The sequence below is a fragment of the Monodelphis domestica genome, chromosome 4 (assembly GCF_027887165.1).
Source record: "Monodelphis domestica isolate mMonDom1 chromosome 4, mMonDom1.pri, whole genome shotgun sequence".
NCBI lineage: Eukaryota > Metazoa > Chordata > Mammalia > Didelphimorphia > Didelphidae > Monodelphis > Monodelphis domestica.
This window is the reverse complement of record NC_077230.1, coordinates 245,039,998-245,062,367: the sequence shown is the minus strand read 5'-3', so window position 1 is coordinate 245,062,367 and position 22,370 is coordinate 245,039,998. Positions and strand designations below refer to the sequence as shown.

The 22,370-nt window shown below is 38.6% G+C and overlaps 1 protein-coding gene across 2 annotated transcripts; it reads left to right on the top strand.

The window, feature by feature from the left end:
• Positions 1 to 2,721: 2,721 nt before the first annotated feature.
• On the top strand, positions 2,722 to 10,341 carry C4H11orf87 (chromosome 4 C11orf87 homolog). 2 transcript variants are annotated; one of them, XM_056794433.1, is made up of 2 exons: positions 2,722 to 3,070; positions 4,366 to 10,341. In XM_056794433.1, the coding sequence occupies exon 2, from the start codon at positions 4,595 to 4,597 to the stop codon at positions 5,255 to 5,257; it is 663 nt and encodes a 220-aa protein (XP_056650411.1). In that variant the 5' UTR covers positions 2,722 to 3,070; positions 4,366 to 4,594; the 3' UTR covers positions 5,258 to 10,341. The 2 variants fall into 2 exon arrangements, with proteins under 2 accessions (XP_056650411.1, XP_056650412.1); XM_056794434.1 differs by having other exon boundaries at positions 2,889 to 3,419.
• Positions 10,342 to 22,370: the final 12,029 nt, after the last annotated feature.

Here is a 22,370-nt window from a genome sequence, read left to right as displayed (position 1 = left end):
TGATACTAAGACAGAATTATGGTAAGGACTAGGTCATTGCAGTTAAGTGACTTGTTCAGGGTCATACATCTAGGACATATCTGAGTCCAGACTTGAACCCAGATCCTCCCAACTCCAGACCTAGTTTTCCATCCACTATGCTACATAGTTGCCCCTTATATTTCTTGAGGATTCCATCAGCAACCATGGTTTTAGTTATCATCTCTGTATGCATGATTCCCAGATATATTTATATATATATACATAAAGTATATATAAATATTAAATGCCTATGTATATATAGGTATGTGTATATATATATATATATAGTCAGACATATATGTATGTGTACACACATGCATATGCACATATATTTTCTCCTTTGAGTTCTAGTTCTATTTCACCAATGGACTTTTTTATATTCTGTAGGCATCTCAGATTCACTGAATATTAATTTATCCCCAATACCCTCCCCATTCCTAAAATTTCTTATTACAGTCCAGGGCATCAATACCCTCCTGGTCACCTGCTTGTAACTTTAGTGCCACCTTCAACCCCCTACTCTCACTCACCTATATTTCCAATCTGTGGCCAAATCTTGCCATTTTTATCTTGGCAACATCTCTCAGAATGTCTCCTTTTTAAATTCAGTCACAGCCCTGTTGCAGGATCTCAACCCCCTTTGCATGGACTCTTGCATTCTGTCTGGTCTGTTTACCCTAATTTCCCACTCTAATTCATCCATCCTCTGCTCAACCCAGTGGTGATTGGCTTGGTAAAAATCAACAAGGTGATCTTTCTAATGTATAAGTCTGACCATGTCTTTGAACAATCATTGTACTCCAGTGGCTCTCTATACCTTCAGAATCAAATATAAACTGCTTTGTTTGGCATATAAAACTCTTTGTAACCTGGCCTCTTCATATTTTCCAGTTTTCTTATACTTTGATCCTTTACCTGCACTCTTCATCTCAGCAACAATGGTCTATATGCAGTTCCTCAAACATGACACTTATTTCTGATCTTTGTTCCTTTGCACTAGGTGTCTCCTATGTCTAGAATGTTCTACTCCCTTCCTCTGTCTCGTATTATGTGACTTCCTTCAAGATGGGGCTCATATACTACTCACATACTCCAGAAGGTCTTTCCACCCTCCCCAGAGGTATCATTTCTTTTCTCAGAATCCCTTTCCTGTATCCTGAAGATATCTTGCATTTCCTTATTATTTCTATGTTATCACCTTTATTAGCATGTAAGCATCTTAAGGGCAGTCACTATATTTTTGCCTTTGTGTTTCCTAATACTTAGCAAGGGTCCTGGCACAAAGTAAGGGCATAATAAATGCTTTTTCCTTTTATTAAGTAGTAGAGTGCTTGTTGAATGAACTGAGTTTCCAACCTACTAATTCTTTGAATAAATGCAAAGTAACTTAGAGACTGAAAATATAGCATCTTTCCTAAATGCTGAAAGAAGTTATTAAAAGTTAGAGGAAAGATCAACTTTTCCTGTAACTGCTTGTGAGTTTGTGTTGAAGAAAAGGCCCCAAATCACCAAGGTTAATAAAGAAACCAGATGTGCTACATTTAGGCCAGGGAAATGAAAAAAGCATAAATAGAATGGAAGTATAAAGATATTGTCTCCTCTTTGGCTTAAATCATAGGCATGTCCTGGTACAGAACAATACTGTCCCTTCCCCCATTTCTCTCTCTCTCTCTCTCTCTCTCTCTCTCTCTCTCTCTCTCTCTCTCTCTCTCTCTCTCTCTCTCTCTCTCTCTCTCCCTCTTTCTCACTGGTATTGCCAACCTACAGAAGGTGTATGGGAGGGACAAATGTGGTATGATATGGATTTAGGGTGTATGACATAGAGGAAATAGAAGCAAAGTTAGAATAGGGTGGGGAAGCTGGCACCCTGTGTTAGTAAAGTCTTGGAAGGAGGAATGGTGTGGATGAGAAGGGTGAAGAGTAGGTGGATACCAATTATATACACACACACACACAATGGTGGGGGGGGAGTTCGAGGAGTTCTCTGTTGTGTGAGTGGAAAGCAATGTGAAGAGTGTGTCTTTTAGCTATCCCACTTTTTCTTTTCTTTTTACTTGTCATGTCAGCCCCCATAAGAAGGAGAGGAAAGAGGAAATCTGCGTGTGGCCAATGATTTGCAGGGTAGAGATAGGCATAGGCACAGGCATTTGCATGTGTGGAGGGGGAGGACAAGGACAAAGGATGTGAGGAGGGGGATGTCGAATGTGCAGAGTTGAGGGTAGGAGAAACCGTCAAAAGACTGGTGAAGAGTGGAGGCAAGAGAGGATTATGTGAGAGCCTGTGTGGAGTGGAAAGGTAAAATACAGTATCTGAAGGAAAGAGCAGTCTGTTTCTCTCCCTAGGTGACCCATTTTGAATTGTCTGAGTCTGCTTGCTCTTTCGGGTTTGTATTTTGGAATCTGGCAAAGGCACTCAGAAAAAAATAAAAAAAAATTACACGTCCATAGATTTCTTCCTCCCTTCCCCCCACTCTTTCTATCACAAACATACTAGAGAAAATGCATGTATGGGGTAGTGTGGGGGAAGAGTTACCTCTTCACCTGGGCTGCCTAGTTTGTGCATTGAGTGGTGGGTGTGATGGGTTCTTGAGGGAATGGAAATGTTCTCCTAGTTCACCTCTAGGGACGTCCTGGCAACGGGGAAGTGAATAGGGAATTGGGGAGTTGGGGGCAGTTTATCTTTTAACACAGGCTGCAGAAAAGTGCACCAAGGAATCTAAAAGGGCTTCGGGAAAGGGGTAGGGTGGGGGGAATCTTTAGGCATTCTATTGGAGAAGGGAAAAAAGGAGTATTGGGGTGTGCAAAGGAGCAGAGCAGGATGTTGGGGGGTTAGGGCGGGTTTAGGGGTGGGGGGACACGGCTCTGAGCACTGGCAGTGGCTGTCTGACGTCATCAGCCTCTCTGGCAATAGGCTAGGAGCTGAGCTCCCTGTAGCAGCGGTGGTGGCGGCAGTGCCGTTCCAGCTTCTACTGCTTCACTCCGCGCTTTCTGCAGCCGCCACTGCATCCGCGCGGCGGGGGCTTCACCCTGCAGCCACCCGGCGGCTCCAGGTAAGAGGCGAGGCGAAAGGAGCGGTGTGTCGCGGTTTTGCGCGCGGAGGACAAGCTGCCTGCGCACTGCTGCTGGGGCTCTGAGCTCCGGCCGGGGCCGGCCTGCACTGCATGCCGCCGATTTGCACCGCAGTGCAACAGTTTGCAGCTGTCTCTGGGGAGGGCCGAAGGGGCAAGGAGCGAAGCTGTATATCTGACAAGGTCTTCGCCCCAGTGGGGATGGACTTCCTGGCGTTTGGGTTGGATCAGGAGCCTTTAAAGGGAGAAGAAACTGCAGCTCTCCCAAACTTTGCAAGCCAGGACGGTCCACAACCCATCCCCCTTCCCACCCCCCACTCCTAGGAAGAAGGTGCGCGGTGTTTTGAGGAGAGGCGAAGAGAGAAAAGGGGTAGTTGTTATGGTTAAGGATGGTGAGGTGGCACGGAGGTCCATGTGGGCCTGGGACAGTGGGAGGCGGAAAGGGGAAGAAAGAGAGAAAGGTGCTTCCACAGTCTATTATCTTGTGAAGGAAGCTTGGTTCTTCCTAGAATGGGGAGAAGAATGATGGGCGGGGGAGCTGGGAGGATGGAGATGGGACAGCTGGGGAATACTGCTCCTCTGCCTTTACATTACTGAAAGGAAAGAGTAGGATGGGAGCAGGGAGGAAGAGGAAGCAGACTCCAGATGATGGGACCTCGAGGATCCTAAAGCGGTAGACCGTCGTGGGGGGAGTAAAAGGAAGTCTGCGCAGAGGAGGTTTATGCGGTGGTCCGGGATCCAGAGCGGGGCAGGATCAGAGGCGCCTAGCTCGGGTTAGAGATTCTGTGGGAAAGGAGGATGGGTGGGGTGGGAAGCGGGAGGAAAGGACACAGCCTTCCTCGGGAAGGGGAGATCTGGAGCTGCAGCGGCTGCCTCCTTGGCCACAATTAGAAAGTTGCAAAGAGCTAAGGGTGACAGGCTGCTTTATCTGCTGAGTAATCCAGGCAGATGCTGTGCCAACATTGCGATCTAGCCCCCTCTGGGAAAAGGTGATGAGGGAACCGGGGCTCACAGAGCATAGCCTAGAATGGAGAGCTTGGAGTCCCGCTGGGATGCGGGAAGGGAAAGAGAGAGTCTGCGGAGTGGGAGGGGAGAGGTGGTTGGGCGGGTGAACAGCAGGCTTTGCGCTTGGAAGCGGGAACGCTTTGCGGTAACCACAAAAACTACCTCAGTTCTCCGCCCACCTTCTCTCCCCTAGTCCACCTCGCTGGCAGTTGTCTGTCCTCTTTTCCTCATTCATCTGGCCTGTGTACTAACTCATCCCATTCTCTTTGCAGGCTGGTGCTTCACCTTACAGGAAGAGGGGTGCCCGAAGCAGCATTTCCAGAAAGGAGAGGATTCCCGTGGCATCAGTTACACACGCGCACACAAACGCACACATACACGCCAGCGCAAAGGGAATAGTTTTGGGTGGTGGGCTTTTTCTTCTTCTTGGTGGTTCCGAAGCAATTTGCCCAGGAGAGGAACACTAACCCCTCCTCCCTCCCCCTCGCCAGCCCAGCCTCAATGAGTGCCAAAGTGCCCAAGGAGCTGAGGCTGGCCCTGCCGCCTTGCCTTCTCAATCGGACCTTTGCTTCCCCCAACGCCAGCGGCAATTCCAACCCCAGGGGCCCGAGTAGTAGCCCTGGAGGCAGTGGCGGTGGCAGCGGCAGCGGCAGTGGTACCTGCATCACGCAAGTAGGACAGCAGCTCTTTCAGTCGTTCTCCTCCACGCTGGTGCTGATCGTTCTGGTCACCCTTATCTTCTGCTTGATCGTCCTTTCCCTTTCTACCTTTCACATCCACAAGAGGAGGATGAAGAAGCGGAAGATGCAGAGGGCTCAGGAGGAGTATGAACGGGATCATTGCAGCAACAGCAGGGGCGGCGGCGGCGGCGGTGGCGGTGGCGGCTGTGGCAGCGCGGGACTGAGGGCCTGTGGCCAGGTTCCTCACAACGGGAAAGAAACCAAGCTGGAGAGACCCCCCCGGGACTCAGCCTTCTGCGTCTCTTCACCTTCCTCCTCCTCCTCGTCCTCCTCTTCTTCCTCCACTTCCCCCGGCATCCAGGGTCCAGGGCCCCGTCCTCCTCCTCCCCCCCCTCCTGCCCCCAGTCCCCAGGGTTCCCACCTCACCTCCTCTTGTTTGGACTCAGCCGGTGAGGGGCTTTTGCAAACGGTAGTACTGTCTTGATTGCCTAGAGCTCCTCCTCCTTTTCCCTCTCATCCTCTCTTTCCTTCCTCTTTTCCTCCTCTGACCCCAACCCCTTTCCTCCTTTCTCTCTTCCTCAGTCTCCCTGCCTCAACATCCCTTCCCTCCTCCACCGAGGCACTGTGTGGTGTTTGTAAATATTGAGTAATGAAAGTCTCGGAAGAAGAAATAACGCTGATGATGATAATACTTTATTAATATTAATAATTATCATGATAATACTAATAACACAACCCAAGCGCATGACAAATCACATCGCGTTTCTCATTGTCAAGGAAGGATGCATTTTTCTCCCCTTCTACCCTCCAGCCCACTCCCCCCCAAGGAGGAGAAATCGCACAAAGCTACCAAATATATAAAAGTCATTGCCCAGTGAGGGGAGGGAGATTAGAGGTGAAGGCAGATCAAGAGCCCCGGTGGTAATGTACATAGCTTTAAGGTTAAGGTTACCTTCCACTCTCTTCTCCTTCTCCCTCTCCTCCCTACCTCTACTCTTCTTACTTATTACTCTCCCTCTACTCCTTTCCCCAGCCCTCACATCTCTGCTCCAACCGGGCTCAGTCAATCGCATATTCTCATAAAGCAACCATTTAGACCAAGCACCAGGACTACAGGAAGCAAGAACCCCCCTCCCCCAGGGAGAGAGACTGGAGCAATGCTACTGGGGGAGGGGGCTTTATTGAGTATGATTGGACCAATGCAAACAGGGATAAATGCTAATGGGGAGATCTGTTGGAGACCCAGAAAAGGAAGCCCTCTTTCTGTAACATCTAAGTTCCCACTACCCCACCCCATTTTAGCCCCCACCCTCTGTTAATAGTGTACCCTTCTCAAGGACTGAATATTTAATTTTATAAATGTCCTTCTATGGCAGAGCATAAGTACAACAAATAGCATCACACATGAACTCTGTCTCTCTGTCTCTGTCTCTCTCTCTCTCTCTCATACACACACACACACACACACACACACACACACACACACACACACACACACACTTTGTAGTTTTCCTTTAAACAACCATATCGTTGTTGCCCCTTATTCTGTTCCCCACCTCTTAAATCCTCCACTCTCCAAATTCTTCAGTGATCATTACCGCTTTAGCTGCTCTGGGCTTCTCAGAGGCCCTATTGATCCATGGGAGCTGTCCAGCCAGGTCCGGTGCTGAAATTGCCTCATTGCACAGTCTACACTCTGGGCAAGTGGAGAGGCTGTTTTGGGTGGTGACTGTTCTAGCTTTGGTTGGTTCCTTTCTTTCTTTTCCTATTATTTTTAATAATCAGATTTACATATACTATTCATTTAGTTATATTAAACATTGCATAAGTTATTCTTTTTTGTAAAAACAAAGTAATAGGTAATGTGCAGTACTGAGAGTGCAGTAACTAATCAGCCAGAATCTTTTAATTTTATTTTTAGAACAAGTGTACCTTTGTTAAATCTTTTATTGGTACTGAATGCCTACACAAACTATAATTCTGTACCATGCTCTCCAAACTGTATATTCTTGTTCTTCATTTACAGCTATTGATATAATGGTTGCCACTGAACACTGAATTCAGTGGTGCAGACCTGGCTTCTGCTGTTTTCAAAATTGTTATTTTGTACCCTATTCTGTAGTAGACTGTTATGAAAAGATGACACGTCCGTTTTCTCTTTTCTTTTGCGAACAACAGAATCAGACAATGGATGTGCATCTATTGCCATCTATTAAAATATGGTTAATATTTAAACAGCACCTGGTGTAGTCCTCCCTGCATGTAATAACCACATAGAGGCAATGGTGTGAGTGCCTGCTTGTTCTGTATGTGCTTGGGGGTGGAGCTAGCAGAAAGGGTGCCAGGCAATTTGGGTGACAGGTGATGTAGATTTCATGGGGCAGTTACATCTAGAGCCAGAATATGTAAGGGAAAGGTCTTTGCTATTCTGTTAACTTAGAAATCTTTGATGGCAATCAGCAACAATGTAGATGAAGGGAGGGGTGCTAATTTTCTCTTCTTTCCTCTGTCTGACTTAGCAGAGGTGCAGGATATAATGAACATAAGGACAGGGCAAGAGGAGAGGGTGGGAAAATCGAATTATTTTTGTTCTTCTCCTGAACCCAGGTGTAGCTTACAAGCTATAAACAAAATTTATTTGTTGTCATTTTGCACTCTGTTTCCTTTAGATTTTTTGCAGGAGGAAATAGAGAATTGCTATAATCTCACTTAAGATTTTGTTTTTCAGTTAGTTGAATGGGAAAACTGTGTTGTTGGAAAGACACTACTAGTAATCCAACCCAAATTTGCTCCAAATTGAACTTTAATATTTTAGGCAAGTAGAAACTCAAAGGGCATTCATTCCTCTTCTGAATAATCAATTTGCCTGGCAGATGGTAGAAGACTACCTTTGAAAGTTTACATCAAATTCTTTCTGAAGCTTTGAGAATCCTTATTTAGTTGTGCCATGCTGTGATTTGAGGAGAATGGAAGAGATTTATCTTTGGGTTCAAGTTGGAACATAAATGAAACTTAATCACAATGCCTTAGTCACTTCCTAGTAACAAGTTAGGCCTTTAGTGAAATGCATTAACTCCTCAGGCCACTAGGGAACCATAAGTGAGATAAGCCTTGGATATCTTACCAGTGAGTGACTAAGGCACTGGGAGGACTAGGGCCCATTAATTTTTGTAGTTTACCCTCATCCAGCTGCAGCTCTTTAATTCATTAATCTGAAATGTCCTTTGGACTTGAATCTAAATCGATTCAAAGATCCAAAAAGGAAGCTCCCTAATTTTCAATGAGCTCCAACTAAGTATGACATTACTTTCCTCTCCTTATTTGGGGCACATTTTACAGTGAATAATTTCCCATTTTATTAAAGCAATAAGATGTGCCATCGTGTGCAGTGCAGGATGATGATTCCATTTCCTTGGTGCTGAAGCTGTTCATCCTTTCTTGCCTTATGAATCACAGTGCATTCAAGGCCTGCAATAATAATCCTCTTCTAGGATGCAGCCTGGCAGGCCTAGGGTAATTATAAAATTACCCACTGCCATTGCTGTGAAAGAAGTGGGAGAGGGAGGGAATGGGAGGGAGACATAAAAGCACTATATATATTTTTGAGAGATCCTTTTACCTATACAAATGGGCCCATATATTCATAACTCATAAATACTTTAAATCCCTGTAACCGTGTATACTTTTCTCCTCTAATTGACGCTAATTTAATATTGTAAAATCATTATATGTATAGATGATATGATCTAGGAGTCAAAAGTAGGACTCTAGATTTCCAATGGCCTCATTTGAGATTTTATATGAGATATAAATAGAATTTTTCTCAAAAAATCAGAAGGGATTTTTTCTTGCTTTTTTTTGGTTAAATAGCAGTCCCCATATCAAACTGTTTCTGTAACATACTTGTGAGCCTTTATATAGACTCTGTTTAAAGCACTGCTTTTTCTGGGGCTTAATTGAATAGTCTCAAAAGATTAGGATGGTACCAGCACAACACTAAAATTCTATTACGTGGTACAAAAAGGTAATCTGGGAATAGCTGTATTTGTTTTAAGATTTTATTCACTGAAGTTCTGTCAAACCAATTGCTTCAAAACCCTATAGCTACAGCTCACCTATTCACTTACAGTTCAGTATTAATAGGATGGCATGCTTGATTCCTGTTTTTTTTTCTTAATAAAGAAAGTTGAGAGAATGCCTTTATTTCAATTGTGTAGGGCTTATGAAGCTCATAGATGGATATTATCTTCCTTAGGATTTCTATACACACATAGATATGTATTTATATATGCATACATTTTGTACAAATTTGAAATGGACTTTTTTGTATTCTTTTTTCTGCCATTACACAAATGAGATAGAAACCAAATGGCTGTTGCATCTTGTGAGAGATCTAAGCAGTTAGATACATGCATGCATTATTCTTCTGGGGATTAGAGTATTGAAATTTCCCTTGTTCATTACAAGAAAGTAGGAAAGGTCTGGCTGCTCAGGGAATTGGTCGTTTTAAAAGTTAACCTTTCTAAGATCAGTGTTTTAAGTATAGCAATGATAAAATTATTATTGTGTCCATATGATCCCCAATGATCTGGATAAAAACCCAAACCATAATTTAGCTCTTTTGAAGATATTTAAAAATATATTGTTATATAGATAAAGGTCCAGATAAAGGTCTTTTTACCTTTTTACTTAGATTTGTGGTGTTGAATAAACAAGTTATGATTAAACAGTTGAAAGGAGGGAGAAAAGTGAGAGAGTGAGAGCAAGAGTGTGAATGTGTGAGAGATCATTATTTGCATTGTTTAATAAATATGATGTTCATTCTCAATAAATCTGGCCTCCTGTGGTGCCTGATTTATTCAGATTGGTTGTTTGTATCAAATCAATTAATTACTAAACCCATGGTACACTTTGTACTATGTACATTCATATAAGTTTTAAGTCATTTCTCTTTAATTGTCAATGTTCTACAACTGTTTGAACCTGGGCTGCCAGATGGAATCAGAAGCAGAATTTTTATTAGTATGATCTAACTTGCACAGGTAACATTGTAATTCCAGTGTGAACTAAAATGGAGTAATTCTTATGGGCTAATTTCCTGTTCATCATAGAAATTATGGTTCATAACATTTTTATATTAATCAAAGTTCCAGCTCACAACAGAAAAATTCCATGTGCATTGGGCAGCCAAAATGAATTAAATAATATTCTCATTTGAGTTATTTTCCAATCTGGTTACCCTGAGGATACACAGTTTAGGGATTTGGGGATTATTCCATATAAATATAAAAACCGAGCCTGAGTAATGATGTCAGAAGGAAAAGATTAGCTAAGAATGAGGCTTAGTGGATTCTGAAAAGTTGACTATCATCTATCAAGGTTATTCTTCCAGGTCAGGATAACTTTTGGTTTAATGTGATGTTTCTGATTCTATTGGACTGGTTTTATAGCTAATCAGATAGACTGATCTTTAAGTTAGAGCATGTCAAGCAGGCAGAATAAAATAGAGATCAGAATCCATGGAAGATTTGTTTTGCTTTTATATCAATAAATGAGTTTTATTGTTAATTGTACTTTTGGAGATTATTTCCTTATGTATCATATATTGTTGTCAAGAGGGGGTCATTACATATAGTCAAAAGAGGTAACCATCTAAGGAGTGTGGTTTTGGGGTATTAGAAAGATCTCCCTTACCCAAAACAATGTCTTGTGAATCTAGTGAACAATGCTACAATTTCTACCCTATATAGTTTTGTCTCTTTGAATGATGCATCAGTCCTATTAGAAGGCAAATATCTTTGGAAGAAATAAAGTTTTAAGCTTTTGTATTCATGTACACATTCATATGAATTATGATAATCAGAATTCTCCAACAATATTTTGGATTTAATGGAATGCAATGAATAGCATATAAGTCCACAGGATGCTTGGTAGAAAGGGAAAGAAGAGAACAATTATTGGGTAAGATAAAGAAACAGAAAAAGGAGAAGTTGAAGCCACCAAAGGCAAACTGTCTTGACTCCACTTTGGAGTTGGAGTGGCTCTTCCACTATCCTATGCCTTACATAATAAAGATGACTCAGTAGATTGTGGCAGATCCCTACATGGGAGGTGAGGTAGGCAGTAGTTTAAAGGACCAATTGCTGATCAACAGTGCACCTATTTAAAGACGACTTCTTGATTTTTTGTTTGTACTCTGGTCACTGTTGCAAAGGCTCTGCTGGTGGAACTGTCTTCCATTCTCCTTGTTAGTTTTTAGTGTTGGTTTAAAAATGTATTGCTCTGTTCCTTACAACTTCCCAGAAGGAAGTTCGGTTTGTCTGGTCAGTTTTCCTTCCACTTCACTTCTTTGCCACACTCTGGATCTTTTTTGCATTTAAAGCACAACCTTAGGGAAGCCACTTAGACCTTCTCAATCTCATTTTATGCAACAGTATGGAAATAATATCTTCTCTGCCTACTTCATAATGAGGTTCAAATTAAATGATATACATTGTGCACTTTATAATCTCTAAGTGCTATGCAAAAATATCATTGAAAAAATGGTAAAGTTGTAGAATCATAAAGTTAGTTTTGTGCATATTCATATAAAACATATGTACATATATTATTGTTTCAATCATAAAATTATAGAGTTGGAAGGGACTTTAAAACTTAAAGGAATTTTTAAACCATGGAGGCAGATGAAAGAAATCCAGAATGTAGGGAGAAAATTCAGATTAAATAAAGTTATGATGGATTAACTGCTGAATTTTGAGTTAGTCAGGAAGATCTGGGAAGTCCCGTCTCTCATTTTTATTAGTTATAGGGCCATTGACAAACAATTGTATCTTTCTGAATCTCACCTTTCTCAGCTGTAAAGTGGGGAAAATAACTTACAGGGTTGATATGAAGATCAAATGATATAATTTATGTAAAAGACAGATAATCTTAAATAGTTACATTAATACTAGCTATTATTATTTTCCCATGATTATATCTAGTTTAATTCATAACTGGTCACAATTTCCCTAGTCAGTATTCCTGACAATATTCCTATAGGTTTCTTCATAGACTACAGGTGATAATAAATAATTCAGTCCAGATGCTGGTTGACATTGACCTTCCTTTCTCATTCTGTTTAGTGCCTGGTTCATACTTATCTCCACCACAACTCTTGCACTAATAATAATGCTGGGGAATAGCACCAAAAATGTTGATATTCTATGATCTATAGATACATCTAATGATGATCATTACCCCCAATCAACTCAATTTCCGTGATCTACCCCAGCACTACACCTCAGCTTTGGACAGAGATGGTCATTTACTTGAGTTTGCCATCATCCATAAGTGTTCCACTTCCATTTTTTGTGAACTTTAAAATTGCTTTGTTTGAACACAGTCTTTCTATGTTCCATCTTTCCTTCTACATTATAGCCCCTAACCTTAATCCTTCCCCTCAATGACCTCCAATCACTGCAAGGTTTTCCTTTGACTATCAAGACCATTTCCCAGACTATCAAGTACATACTTGATACAAGTACTGAGGAAATCAATTCAGTCCCACAATTTAATCCCTTGTCCTATCTTCAATGAAAGTGACAAAGCCCAATCTTGGAGGACTCTCTTAATTTGCTGTCTTTGTTCCTACTAACATACTGCTGAAAAAAAAGCTGGAGAAATTCATGAAATTGCTAACTGGTAGATAATCTCAATTTGACTGTAGCAATGCGGTCTCTTTATACATTTTTAATCAATTCACTCTCCAACTAACCAGTTTCTATTTCAGACCATTTCATCCCTATTCAATCCTTCCAAAGCATCCCTTTCCCCAAACTTTAAGCAAAAGAACATCCTTTATATTTCATTGAAAAAATTGAGTCCATTTAATGAGAGTGTCCTCTTCCCCCTTCCACTTCATTTTATATCACTCAGATATCTTAGCTCCTTTATCTGCTTCTATAGCTCTATTTCTTATGAGGAAAGAGTTCATCTCCTGGCCAATGTGAGCCCCTAAACATGCACTTTTGATCCTATTCCCTACCAACTTCTTCAGCACTGTTGCCCCCTTTAATCTTTATATTTTCCCTATATACTAGATTTTCTGCAGCATCCAAATATTCCAAAGACTTCTTTATCCTTTCAAAAACTTTACTCTTTCCTAGCTGTTATCCTATACCTCTCCACATTTTCTCAGCTAAACTCTTTAAAAAAAACATCTATGCCATGCTTCTTCTCTTTTCACAGTTGTGAACCTTCTATAATCTGACTTCCAACCTCATCCAGTTGAAACTTCTCAGCCATTGATAATGTCCTATTTGCCAAATCTTATGTTGTTTTCTCAATCCTTATCCTTCTTAACCTATTTACAGTCTTTGACTATTTAATTCCCATTGTTTCCTTGATATCTCCCTCTCTAGCTTTTCATGACACTATTTTCTCTTCTACCTATCTGATTATTCCTCCTTTTCTTTTGTTGGATCTTTCCCCAGATCATACCCATTAACTGTGATTATCTTCCAGGATTATCTTGCTAACCCTTCCCTCTATGTATCAAATATGCAAAATAACCCATGTTTATTACCTTTACTCCATTTACATCCTGCCATCACAAAGCAGGTTCTCATAGCAGCTTCTTGATTAGAATATTTTAATAGCCTTTTGGTTGGTCTTTGAGCCACAAGTCTTTGTCAACTTCAGCCTAAGTCTGACCATGTCAAATCCCATCACCATCTCCTACATATACTATCAATAAACTCTAGTGGCTCTCCAATAGTTCTAGGAGAAAACAAAGTTATCTGTTTGTCATTTAAAGCACTTCAAAACATTGGCCTTTCCTATCTTTCTAGGATTCTTACACTTTACTCCACCCTATGAACTGGCAATCAAGCAATAGTGGCCTTTTAATCATCCTTGAAAATAATACTTCATCTCTTGATTCAGTGCTTTTTCACTAGTACTCGAGGTTTGAAATGTTCCCCTTCCTCATCTCTACTCTCTGACTTCCATGACTTTCTTTAAGATTCAGCTCAAATTCCATCTTTTCAGGATGATTTTCCATGTCTTTTATATTGCCCCTACTACAAGCCCCTTTGCTTAAACTTATCTTCCATTTAAACTGCACTTATCTTATATACACATAATTATTTGCTTGTTTTTCTCCCATTAGAATACAAACCCCTTAAGGGCAATCTCTCTCTCTTTCTCTCTCTTTGTCTCTCTCTCTCTCTCTCTCTCTCTCTCTCTCTCTCTCTCTCTCTCTCTCTCTCTCTCTCTCTCTCATATCTCTAGTGTCTGGCACAGTACTTGGCACATTGGGAAACAATTAAGTATTCCTTGAATAATTGACTGATTAGCTTTTATATTGTGTAGTATTTAAAAACTGACAAAATATTCTCCTCAAAACTACTCTGATATAGGTAGTTCAGTATTATTTATCCCATTTTATGAATATTGGAAATGAAGCTTTAAAAGATTAAATAACTTGGCCCAGTGTTCATTCAACTAGTAAGTGATGGCTCTGAGATTTTAGTACTGATCTTCTAACTCCAAGTCTAGTGTTTCTTTTCTATATTTTATAAGTATTTCTCCTGACACAAAGATCTTAATTCACTTGCCCAGCATCATATAACTAATAAGAGTTGGAGCCTGAACCACATCTTCTTACTTTAAGATCAAATGTTCTTGTCATTATCTCATGGTGGATTATAGTTTTCAATCTCAGCAATGTAGTGTAGTTTTTAACTATTAAATTATAGGCCTATAATAAACTTAAAAAAAACACCTTTCCTTCCATCTTAGAATTGATATTATGTATTGGTTCTGAGGCAGAAGAGTGGTAAGGGCTAGGCAATAGATGCTAAATGACTTATCCAGGGTCACATAACCTACAATATGCTTTTCAGGTGAATGTGATATGCAGGACAGAATCCTGAACCTTGATGATCTCAGTTCATAATGATTCTTTCCCCTACATCCCCCATAGATTTCATAGAACTTTGTGTTTGGACTTCTCTTTTGATTTTACTCTGTATATATTATTTATTTCACTCATTCCATGTATTTCATAACCTCCCAGGAGATGGTGTACTCCATGAGAGCAAACTACTGTCCACCCCCCCCCATTGTCTAGCATTATGCTCTGTACATACTCTTGACTTAATATTTGTTGAATGGAATTTGCTAGGGATCAGCAGATATGATTTCAAATTCTGACTCTGTCATCTATATGACTGGCTAAAACACCTTACCTTTCTGAGCTTCAGTTTCCTCATCTGTAAGATCAGGAGAAGTTGAACAAAATGATATCTCAAGATTTTTATGGCTTTATGATTCTGTTTACTTCTGTTTCCATGATTCGAAAAAAAAAATCTGTCCTGTAAACAGGTTTTTCTTGTGTTTGAAGCCACTATATGAAATAACATTCTACTTTGTTTACTAGGGTATCCACACCCATAATGTTCAAATAGTAGGACTGGTGGTTTACAATATAACATTCACTCTTTAAAATTACCCAGAATGGTGGAGCTAAAAGGTACTTATAATTTGGAATAACAACTGACAAGTATATGAAAAGTTTTGTGTAGTCCACATTAACATGGAAAGAGTCACAAAATTATTTACTATGAGATTTTCAAAAATTTTGTGATTTAAAGGTATTTTGAAATCTTAGGAAAATAGTAGTTTAAATTGAGATTATTTAGCTGGGGCAATTCGATTCAATTCAACAATATTTTTATGTACAAGGCACTAGGCTGACTTAGGAAGATTTTGTTTCTGAATTTGTCAGCAACAGAAATTAGAAAGACAGCATTCATTTAGTCTTCCATGGATGTGCCAAGAATAATGGAATGTTTTGTATTTGTGGCTTTTTAGTGATACTCTATAGATTGCAGTAAAATTTTTCAGGTAACTGAACAGTATCTTCATTTCAGTGAAATATTGCATAGGAAATTAGGTCCAAGTATTATTTGTTTTCTCTACGTAGGGAAAAGAAAAAATGACTTCCAAAATTAGTGTAAAGATTAAGATAATATATGTACATATATATTATATATAGTTATCCACTTAAAAGGATCTGAACAATAAATAGGTGTTTACTCAGTATTTTTTTTTTCAATCTTGGCACTGCAAGACTTAGTGGGGAATCTAAGAGAAGACATGATTCTTATCTTTAAGGCATTGCAACATCAATGCGCATGAGCTGGTAAATAATGAGCTAATTTAAGGAGCAAGACCAAGCAATGAACAGATAGCAAAAGGACAAATATTTATTGGAACATAGCTTTCTCTCTCCCCCTTCCATAAAGAGCCCATTAAAGATCGTATAGACTTAAAAAGATGATTCAGAGACAGAGGCAAAGACAATGGAAAGATTTTTGCTCCAAATTATTACAAAGCATAATATTTTCATAGAGTAGTAGTCACAAAAAAGACTGTCCTTTGGCAATATTTTACACAAAAATTAGATCCATCTTAAGCAATATTTCCATGTGTTCTTTCTACTTGCCCACTACTAAGTGTTCAAAGTTGTTTGACTATCCTTTGAATACCCAAGTTCTTTGGTTTATGTCTTTATGTACTACTAAGATGTTTCTGACTTATGACTTATTCCCCAAGGATCTTATCCTTTGTTAGGAGGAATCTGACATAGTGGCCCACATATTCATTAGAGACACATAAAAACTAAAGGCAATATTTTTCATTTTAATGGCAGCTTTCAGTGGTTAAAATGAAGGAATGACTGCTTTTACTGTTTAGGCGTAAAAATAAACTTAGTTAAGAAACAACTCCAGTATAGCAGGCCCTTGTGGAGATTATTAGAGACTATTCTAATGCTCATAGTTTAAGAAAGAGTACCTGTTTACTGGACTATGACTATGTGACTTAAAGTGAAATGGCTATGGAATTTACATATTGAGCATTTAAGTGCCATGGATTTAAATAACACAGGAATTCCTCTTATGTAGGTTGGAAGTTCTGAGAATACTATTTCTTTTGGCACATCTAAATTAGAGTTCTATTTCCTCTCTTCTCTATAGTCTAGAGACCATCATCTGCAGTATCTGGGATCCAAGATAACATCTACTCTTAAAAGTCTTTAATAATGATGATTTTTACACATTGGATAGTGCTTTCCTGGTAGGTTGATCATCCTTTAACTAATGATTTTATTTTCTCATACATTCATGAATTATAACTGTTGAACCTCATTATGTTTGCTTTGCCCACACTATGTACTGATCCAACTTGCACACCCAAAAAAGGAAAAGAAAAAACAGCAGCAAAAATATTTGGATGCATTGTTTCACTTAAAAGAATTTGCAATTTTTGTTTTTCCCCTTCAATGTAAACATCACAACATATAAGGTCATATCTGAATTTCAAAAAAATTGGTTGAAATTGGGCACAAGTCCAATATAATGCTTTGGTGGCATTTTCTCTGTTAGTTTCAAGTATTCATGACTTCCATGGAACATTTGAAGCTCCCTCTGGTGGTTAATTCAATTAAGTTGTTTTTCTAAATACACATAAATACCAACATAACCTTGTAAATGATTATTTGATCACTAGTAAGTGGGAATTTCATATTGATAGAGTTGTTGGTATATTTTCTCTAAATTCTACCATTAACTATCTTTTTTCTTAGTATTCTTTGGACAGCTAAATGCTTCTTACCTGATTATTTTAGATACCAAAGCTTTTCTTTATGTGTAGAAGAGCATATGCTAATAGGCAATAGTTGAATTGAATGATGAAACTTCTTTAAATCCCATATCTCTTTGTTTGTTGTATGGGGCACACATCATTTCACTCAGGTCCAATTGTAAAAAATATGCAACTGATTTGGCAAGTCACCTTATCCCAAAGGTAAGTAAATAAAATTACTTAGATCAAATTTACACAGCAAATTTCCCTAAGCAAAACATAAATGCCACAAACACCTTCCCAAACACATAAAGTGAAATTCACATCCTGGAAGGGTACTGCACAATTTTGTTTGTAGCTAAGTAGAATTCTATCAAAGTAGCCATCAATGAAATAACCAACCATTAAAGTTACATCATCTTAAAACTGAGGAAGCTTGCAAGACATTAATAGTTTGAGGAGAAAAATATTGTCTTCCAGACCTTTCATTTTTAGGCAGTCAAATAGAAACACATGAAAAAAAATCACATAAGCAGAATGTAAGGAAAGAACTAGGAGACAATTGGGGGAAGTTCTTGCCTTTTGTTTCCATAATGGATTCATGGTTAGAGTCTTTTGGGTCTTGAAAGAAAATCTAAGGGAGTTAATTATGAATCTCTTAAAACAAATTATAATTTTTTTGAGAAATTTTTTTTATTTACAACTTCTTCAGAAGCATCTGTTTTTTTTTCTTCTCATCTATCTGGGGCTATCATTAACTCACAGAGACCATAAAGGAAAGAAAATCCTGTAAATCTCTGACCAGGTCCTCAGTCTATACCAGATTTACCCCTAATTCAAGGGAACTGTGTATTTTTATGTGACTGCCTTCCAGATTGATGGGTCAATGGCTTTCTTTACTTCTCTCAAAATGAGAAAGGATAGAAGAAGAGCATGGTATCAAGCATTAATCCCAATAGGTTTGTTCTGAGCTACTCTTTCAAACAAGTTCCTGTACCTTAGGGAATATGTGAAATAAGCAGCTGTAATTAATTTTCCATTTACATCCTGAAGCACTTTGGAAGAGAATGAACACAACCCAGCTCTTTCACTCATGAGGTAATATGATGTATAAAGCCAAAAGCAATAGACCCCAGAAAGAGTCCTGGGCTGGGAAAAAAAATATCAGGTTCAATGTCCAAATCTTTTGTTTCCTACTTCGGTGATGTGGTGTATCCACATCATTAACCTCTCAGGGCTTCTCTATTTTCATGGGTTGAAGTTTCAAACTCTAAAAATTCTCCTTAATTTTTCTGCTCCCTTGAGATTTCTGTCACTGAATATGGACTTTAAGAATTGTGCAGTGGGTCCTAACCTGAGCTACTGCCCAAGACGTTGTCAAACATCGAGGAAATAGGTAGCCTTTCATGATTCTTCATAAATTTATCTCCTTTCATTAAAATTAAATGCCAGTAATGACAATAATAAGCAGGCCAAATCAAGGCGCTTTTTGGCACTACTAAATGCGTTGCTTAACACATTTTGGTGTTCAACTTACTTTTTGCAAAAGAGACCTATTCACATAGAGCTTGCTTTTGATTGACATATTTTATCTACCTTTAAATGAGAAAGTCTAGCAGCAGAAGACTGCTTAAAGTAAGGAAGGGCTTAGGAAGAGAGGGAAGGAGTGCTGACATTATACTTAGGAAAACTATTTAAAATAAACTGGAATAAAATATGTGCAAATGAAACACACGTTTATTAAGCTATTTAACCTTCTAGCAAACCATATCAACTCTTTGTGTCTCAGTTATCTTTTCGGTAATGGGTTGGAACTGGATTAGACAATGTCTTACATTACTTCTACCTCTAACATTCATTATTATGCTATCCTGTGCAATGCAATATTTTGGAGACTGTCCATATATGTAAAAATAGAGCAATTTTGTGCTTTGATCCAATTAATTCACTACTGATGAATATGACCCTTTGTCAGCATAGTGACCCATTGTAGGTATATTTTATGGCTGATTTTGTGGTCCAGCAACATGAAATACTTTATGTAGTGAAATCCTATGTGCCAAATGACTTACTAGACCCAAGGGAATGGATGCAGTATAGACTCAATACACTAATCATTTGGACACTTTCTGTCTGTTTCCTCAATTATAAAATAGGGATAATAATAGCAACTACCTCACTGGGTCATTGTGAAGTTCAAATGAGGTGATATTTGTAAAAAGTCCTTAGCATAATGCCTTGCACGTAGAAGGTGCTGTAAAGAGTACTATTCTATCATCCTTCCTCATTTTTACATGAAGAAACTGAGACATAAACAGAGGCCAAATGGCTTTCTCAGTCACACAACTAGTAAGTGTCTGAGGCTAGATTTGAGCAGTGACTTTCATTTGCCTTTATATGTGTGTGATTTGTGTGTGTTATATGAGTAGAAATGTGTCTATATACTTTTCTCTGATTTAGTTTTTCCTGTTTTAGGTATCAAAATTATGTTTGTGTCATAAAAGGAATTGTCAGTACTCTTTTTACATTTATTTTCTCAAATAGTTTATATAGTATCTGTTCTTTAAGTATTTGTTAGAATTCACTTGCAAATCCATCTGGGACTTTTTCCCTTTGGGAGATCATTTATAGCTTGTTCAATTACTGTTCCTAAGATGGATTTGGGCAGTTTACATATTTGTAAATATCTATTTCACTTAGATTGTCAAATTTACTAATATATAATCAGACAAAATAACTTCTAATAATTTCTTTAATTTCATCTTCATCATTGGTGCAATAACCTTTTTCATTTTGATACTAGTAATTGGTATTTCTTCTTTCTTTTTTAATTCAAACTAACCAATGGTTTGTCTATTTTATTGTTGTTGTTGTTGTTTTATACAACAAGTTCCTTGAAATGCTTTTGTTACTTTAAATTTTGTTGATTTCTCCTTTGATTTTCAGGGCTTCCATTTTGATGCATATGTTTATCACTGATTTTATTTCTCTGTCTATAATGCCTTTCAGCAAAATGTAATTTCCCTGCTCATCCATTTCAATTCTCTCTCCTCCATCTATTTTCTAGGTCAGTTTTTTACCCCAATGAGATAGTCACATTTACTTCATTTAAAAAAAAAGAATTGTTTTATGATTTCATAGTCTCATGGAGTCATTAATTTCCAATTGTACAATTCTAATTTTTATGGAGTTATTTTCATCAGTGAAGTTTTGTGCCTCTTTCCCCCCATTTGAACAATTCTATTTTTAAGGTGTTATTTTCTTTAGTATTTTTGTGCCTGTTTTAACAAAATAGTTAATTGTAGTTTTATAATTTCTTCCTTTACTCTCATTTATTTTTGAATAAATGCCTGAATACAGAGGTTGAGGGGACATGACAGAGGATAGACTTTAAATGAACACTCTAATGCAAATACTATCAACAAAGCAATGGGTTCAAATCAAGAAAACATCTAATGCCCAGTGGACTTACGCGTCGGCTATGGGGGGTGGGGGGGAGGAAAAGAAAATGATCTATGTCTTTAACGAATAATGCTTGGAAATGATCAAATAAAATATATTTTAAAAAAATACTCCTTTGCTTTTCCAGGAATTATTGGTGAGTTTGTGCCCAATTCACATTTTGCTTGTGACTGTTTTTACTTCATTTTCATATTCATAGTTTGTACCTTGATCTTCCCTTTCATCATAGTAGATTTTATGGTCATATTCTTTTTTGTTGTTTTGCATGTTCCCATCCTATTTCTTAATTTTGAACTTTATGTAATGTTAGGCTCTGTTCCTGGCATAGTTTTGGGGTGGGGAACTATCTCAAACTTCAAGCTTCTTGGCATTGTTGCTTTCACAGCCAATTATGGGGATTTGGAAGTTTTTGGAATAGAGGTGTAATCATTGTTCTCCTATTATGCACTTTGTTCTTTACCCAGGAAAGGCATCTGTTCAGTTGGGACCAGAACCGGTATTATTCCTTAGGGTTCCTGATCCCTTGGGACTAGAAGTAATACTGCTCCTCAGGGCCCCTGTTCCCTTAGCATTGAAACCAATACTCCTTCCTCTTGATAAAAAAAAATTCCTTTCCACTCTTGACCTATTATCCAGAAATGAGTATAGGGAATGGATTTGCCAAACACTCTCTGATCCTGCTTCCAATGCCAGCATACAGGTCCCATGTAATTTCTCTCTGACCAGTTTCCAGATCCCCTTATTGTCTTTGACTTGAGAGATCATGAAGCTGGTGTTGCTTCTGTTGCCACCACTTTGTGCCATTACTAGTGATTACTCCTTTTAGGGTCTGGGCCAGCCTTCACCCCTGTGTTACATATCTATCTTTATGATCTCATAAGTTTTCTTGGGCTGGAGGAATGTCTCATCCTGACTTATTTTTTAAAATGTTCCACTTGGGAATTCAATTTAAAATGTTATTTTAAAGTTGTTTGGAAGGAAATGTTGGGAGAGTTCAGTGAGTGATTTTTCTACTCCACCTTCTTAGTTCAATGCTACCACCCTCACCAAATTCCAAAATCTCTTGACACTAAATGAGTATTAGTTCTGCATATGAGATGTCTTGTTATATCTTACTCTTTATGAATGATTTAGTCACATCCATTTCTGGTCATTCATCATCCAGACATTACTGAAGAAATTGCTTTCAATAAATTAATTAAATTCTGTGTGCAGTTTTTCTTTTGAATTTCAAGTAGATTCACACTTGCCATGTAACTACATATCTTTGGAATCACTAACAGACAGCAACAACATAGACGTGTTAGATGTATTATTGCACAATATTTCAAAACTTTTCTTTGATAATTCCTTCTTAGGAACATTTGTGAAACATTTGCAAAGCTTTCCTGAATTATCTACTTAAAAATTTCATTAAATTTATTGCCTATTACATCCTAGCCTTATAGTAGGTTTTATGGGGGAATTTAAGAAATATGATGCTTGACATCCCAGGGCTTAAGATC

Coding starts and splice junctions, on each gene's coding strand:
- C4H11orf87 (XM_056794433.1), top strand. CDS start 4,595: ATGAGTGCCAAAGTGCCCAAGGAGCTGAGGCTGGCCCTGCCGCCTTGC.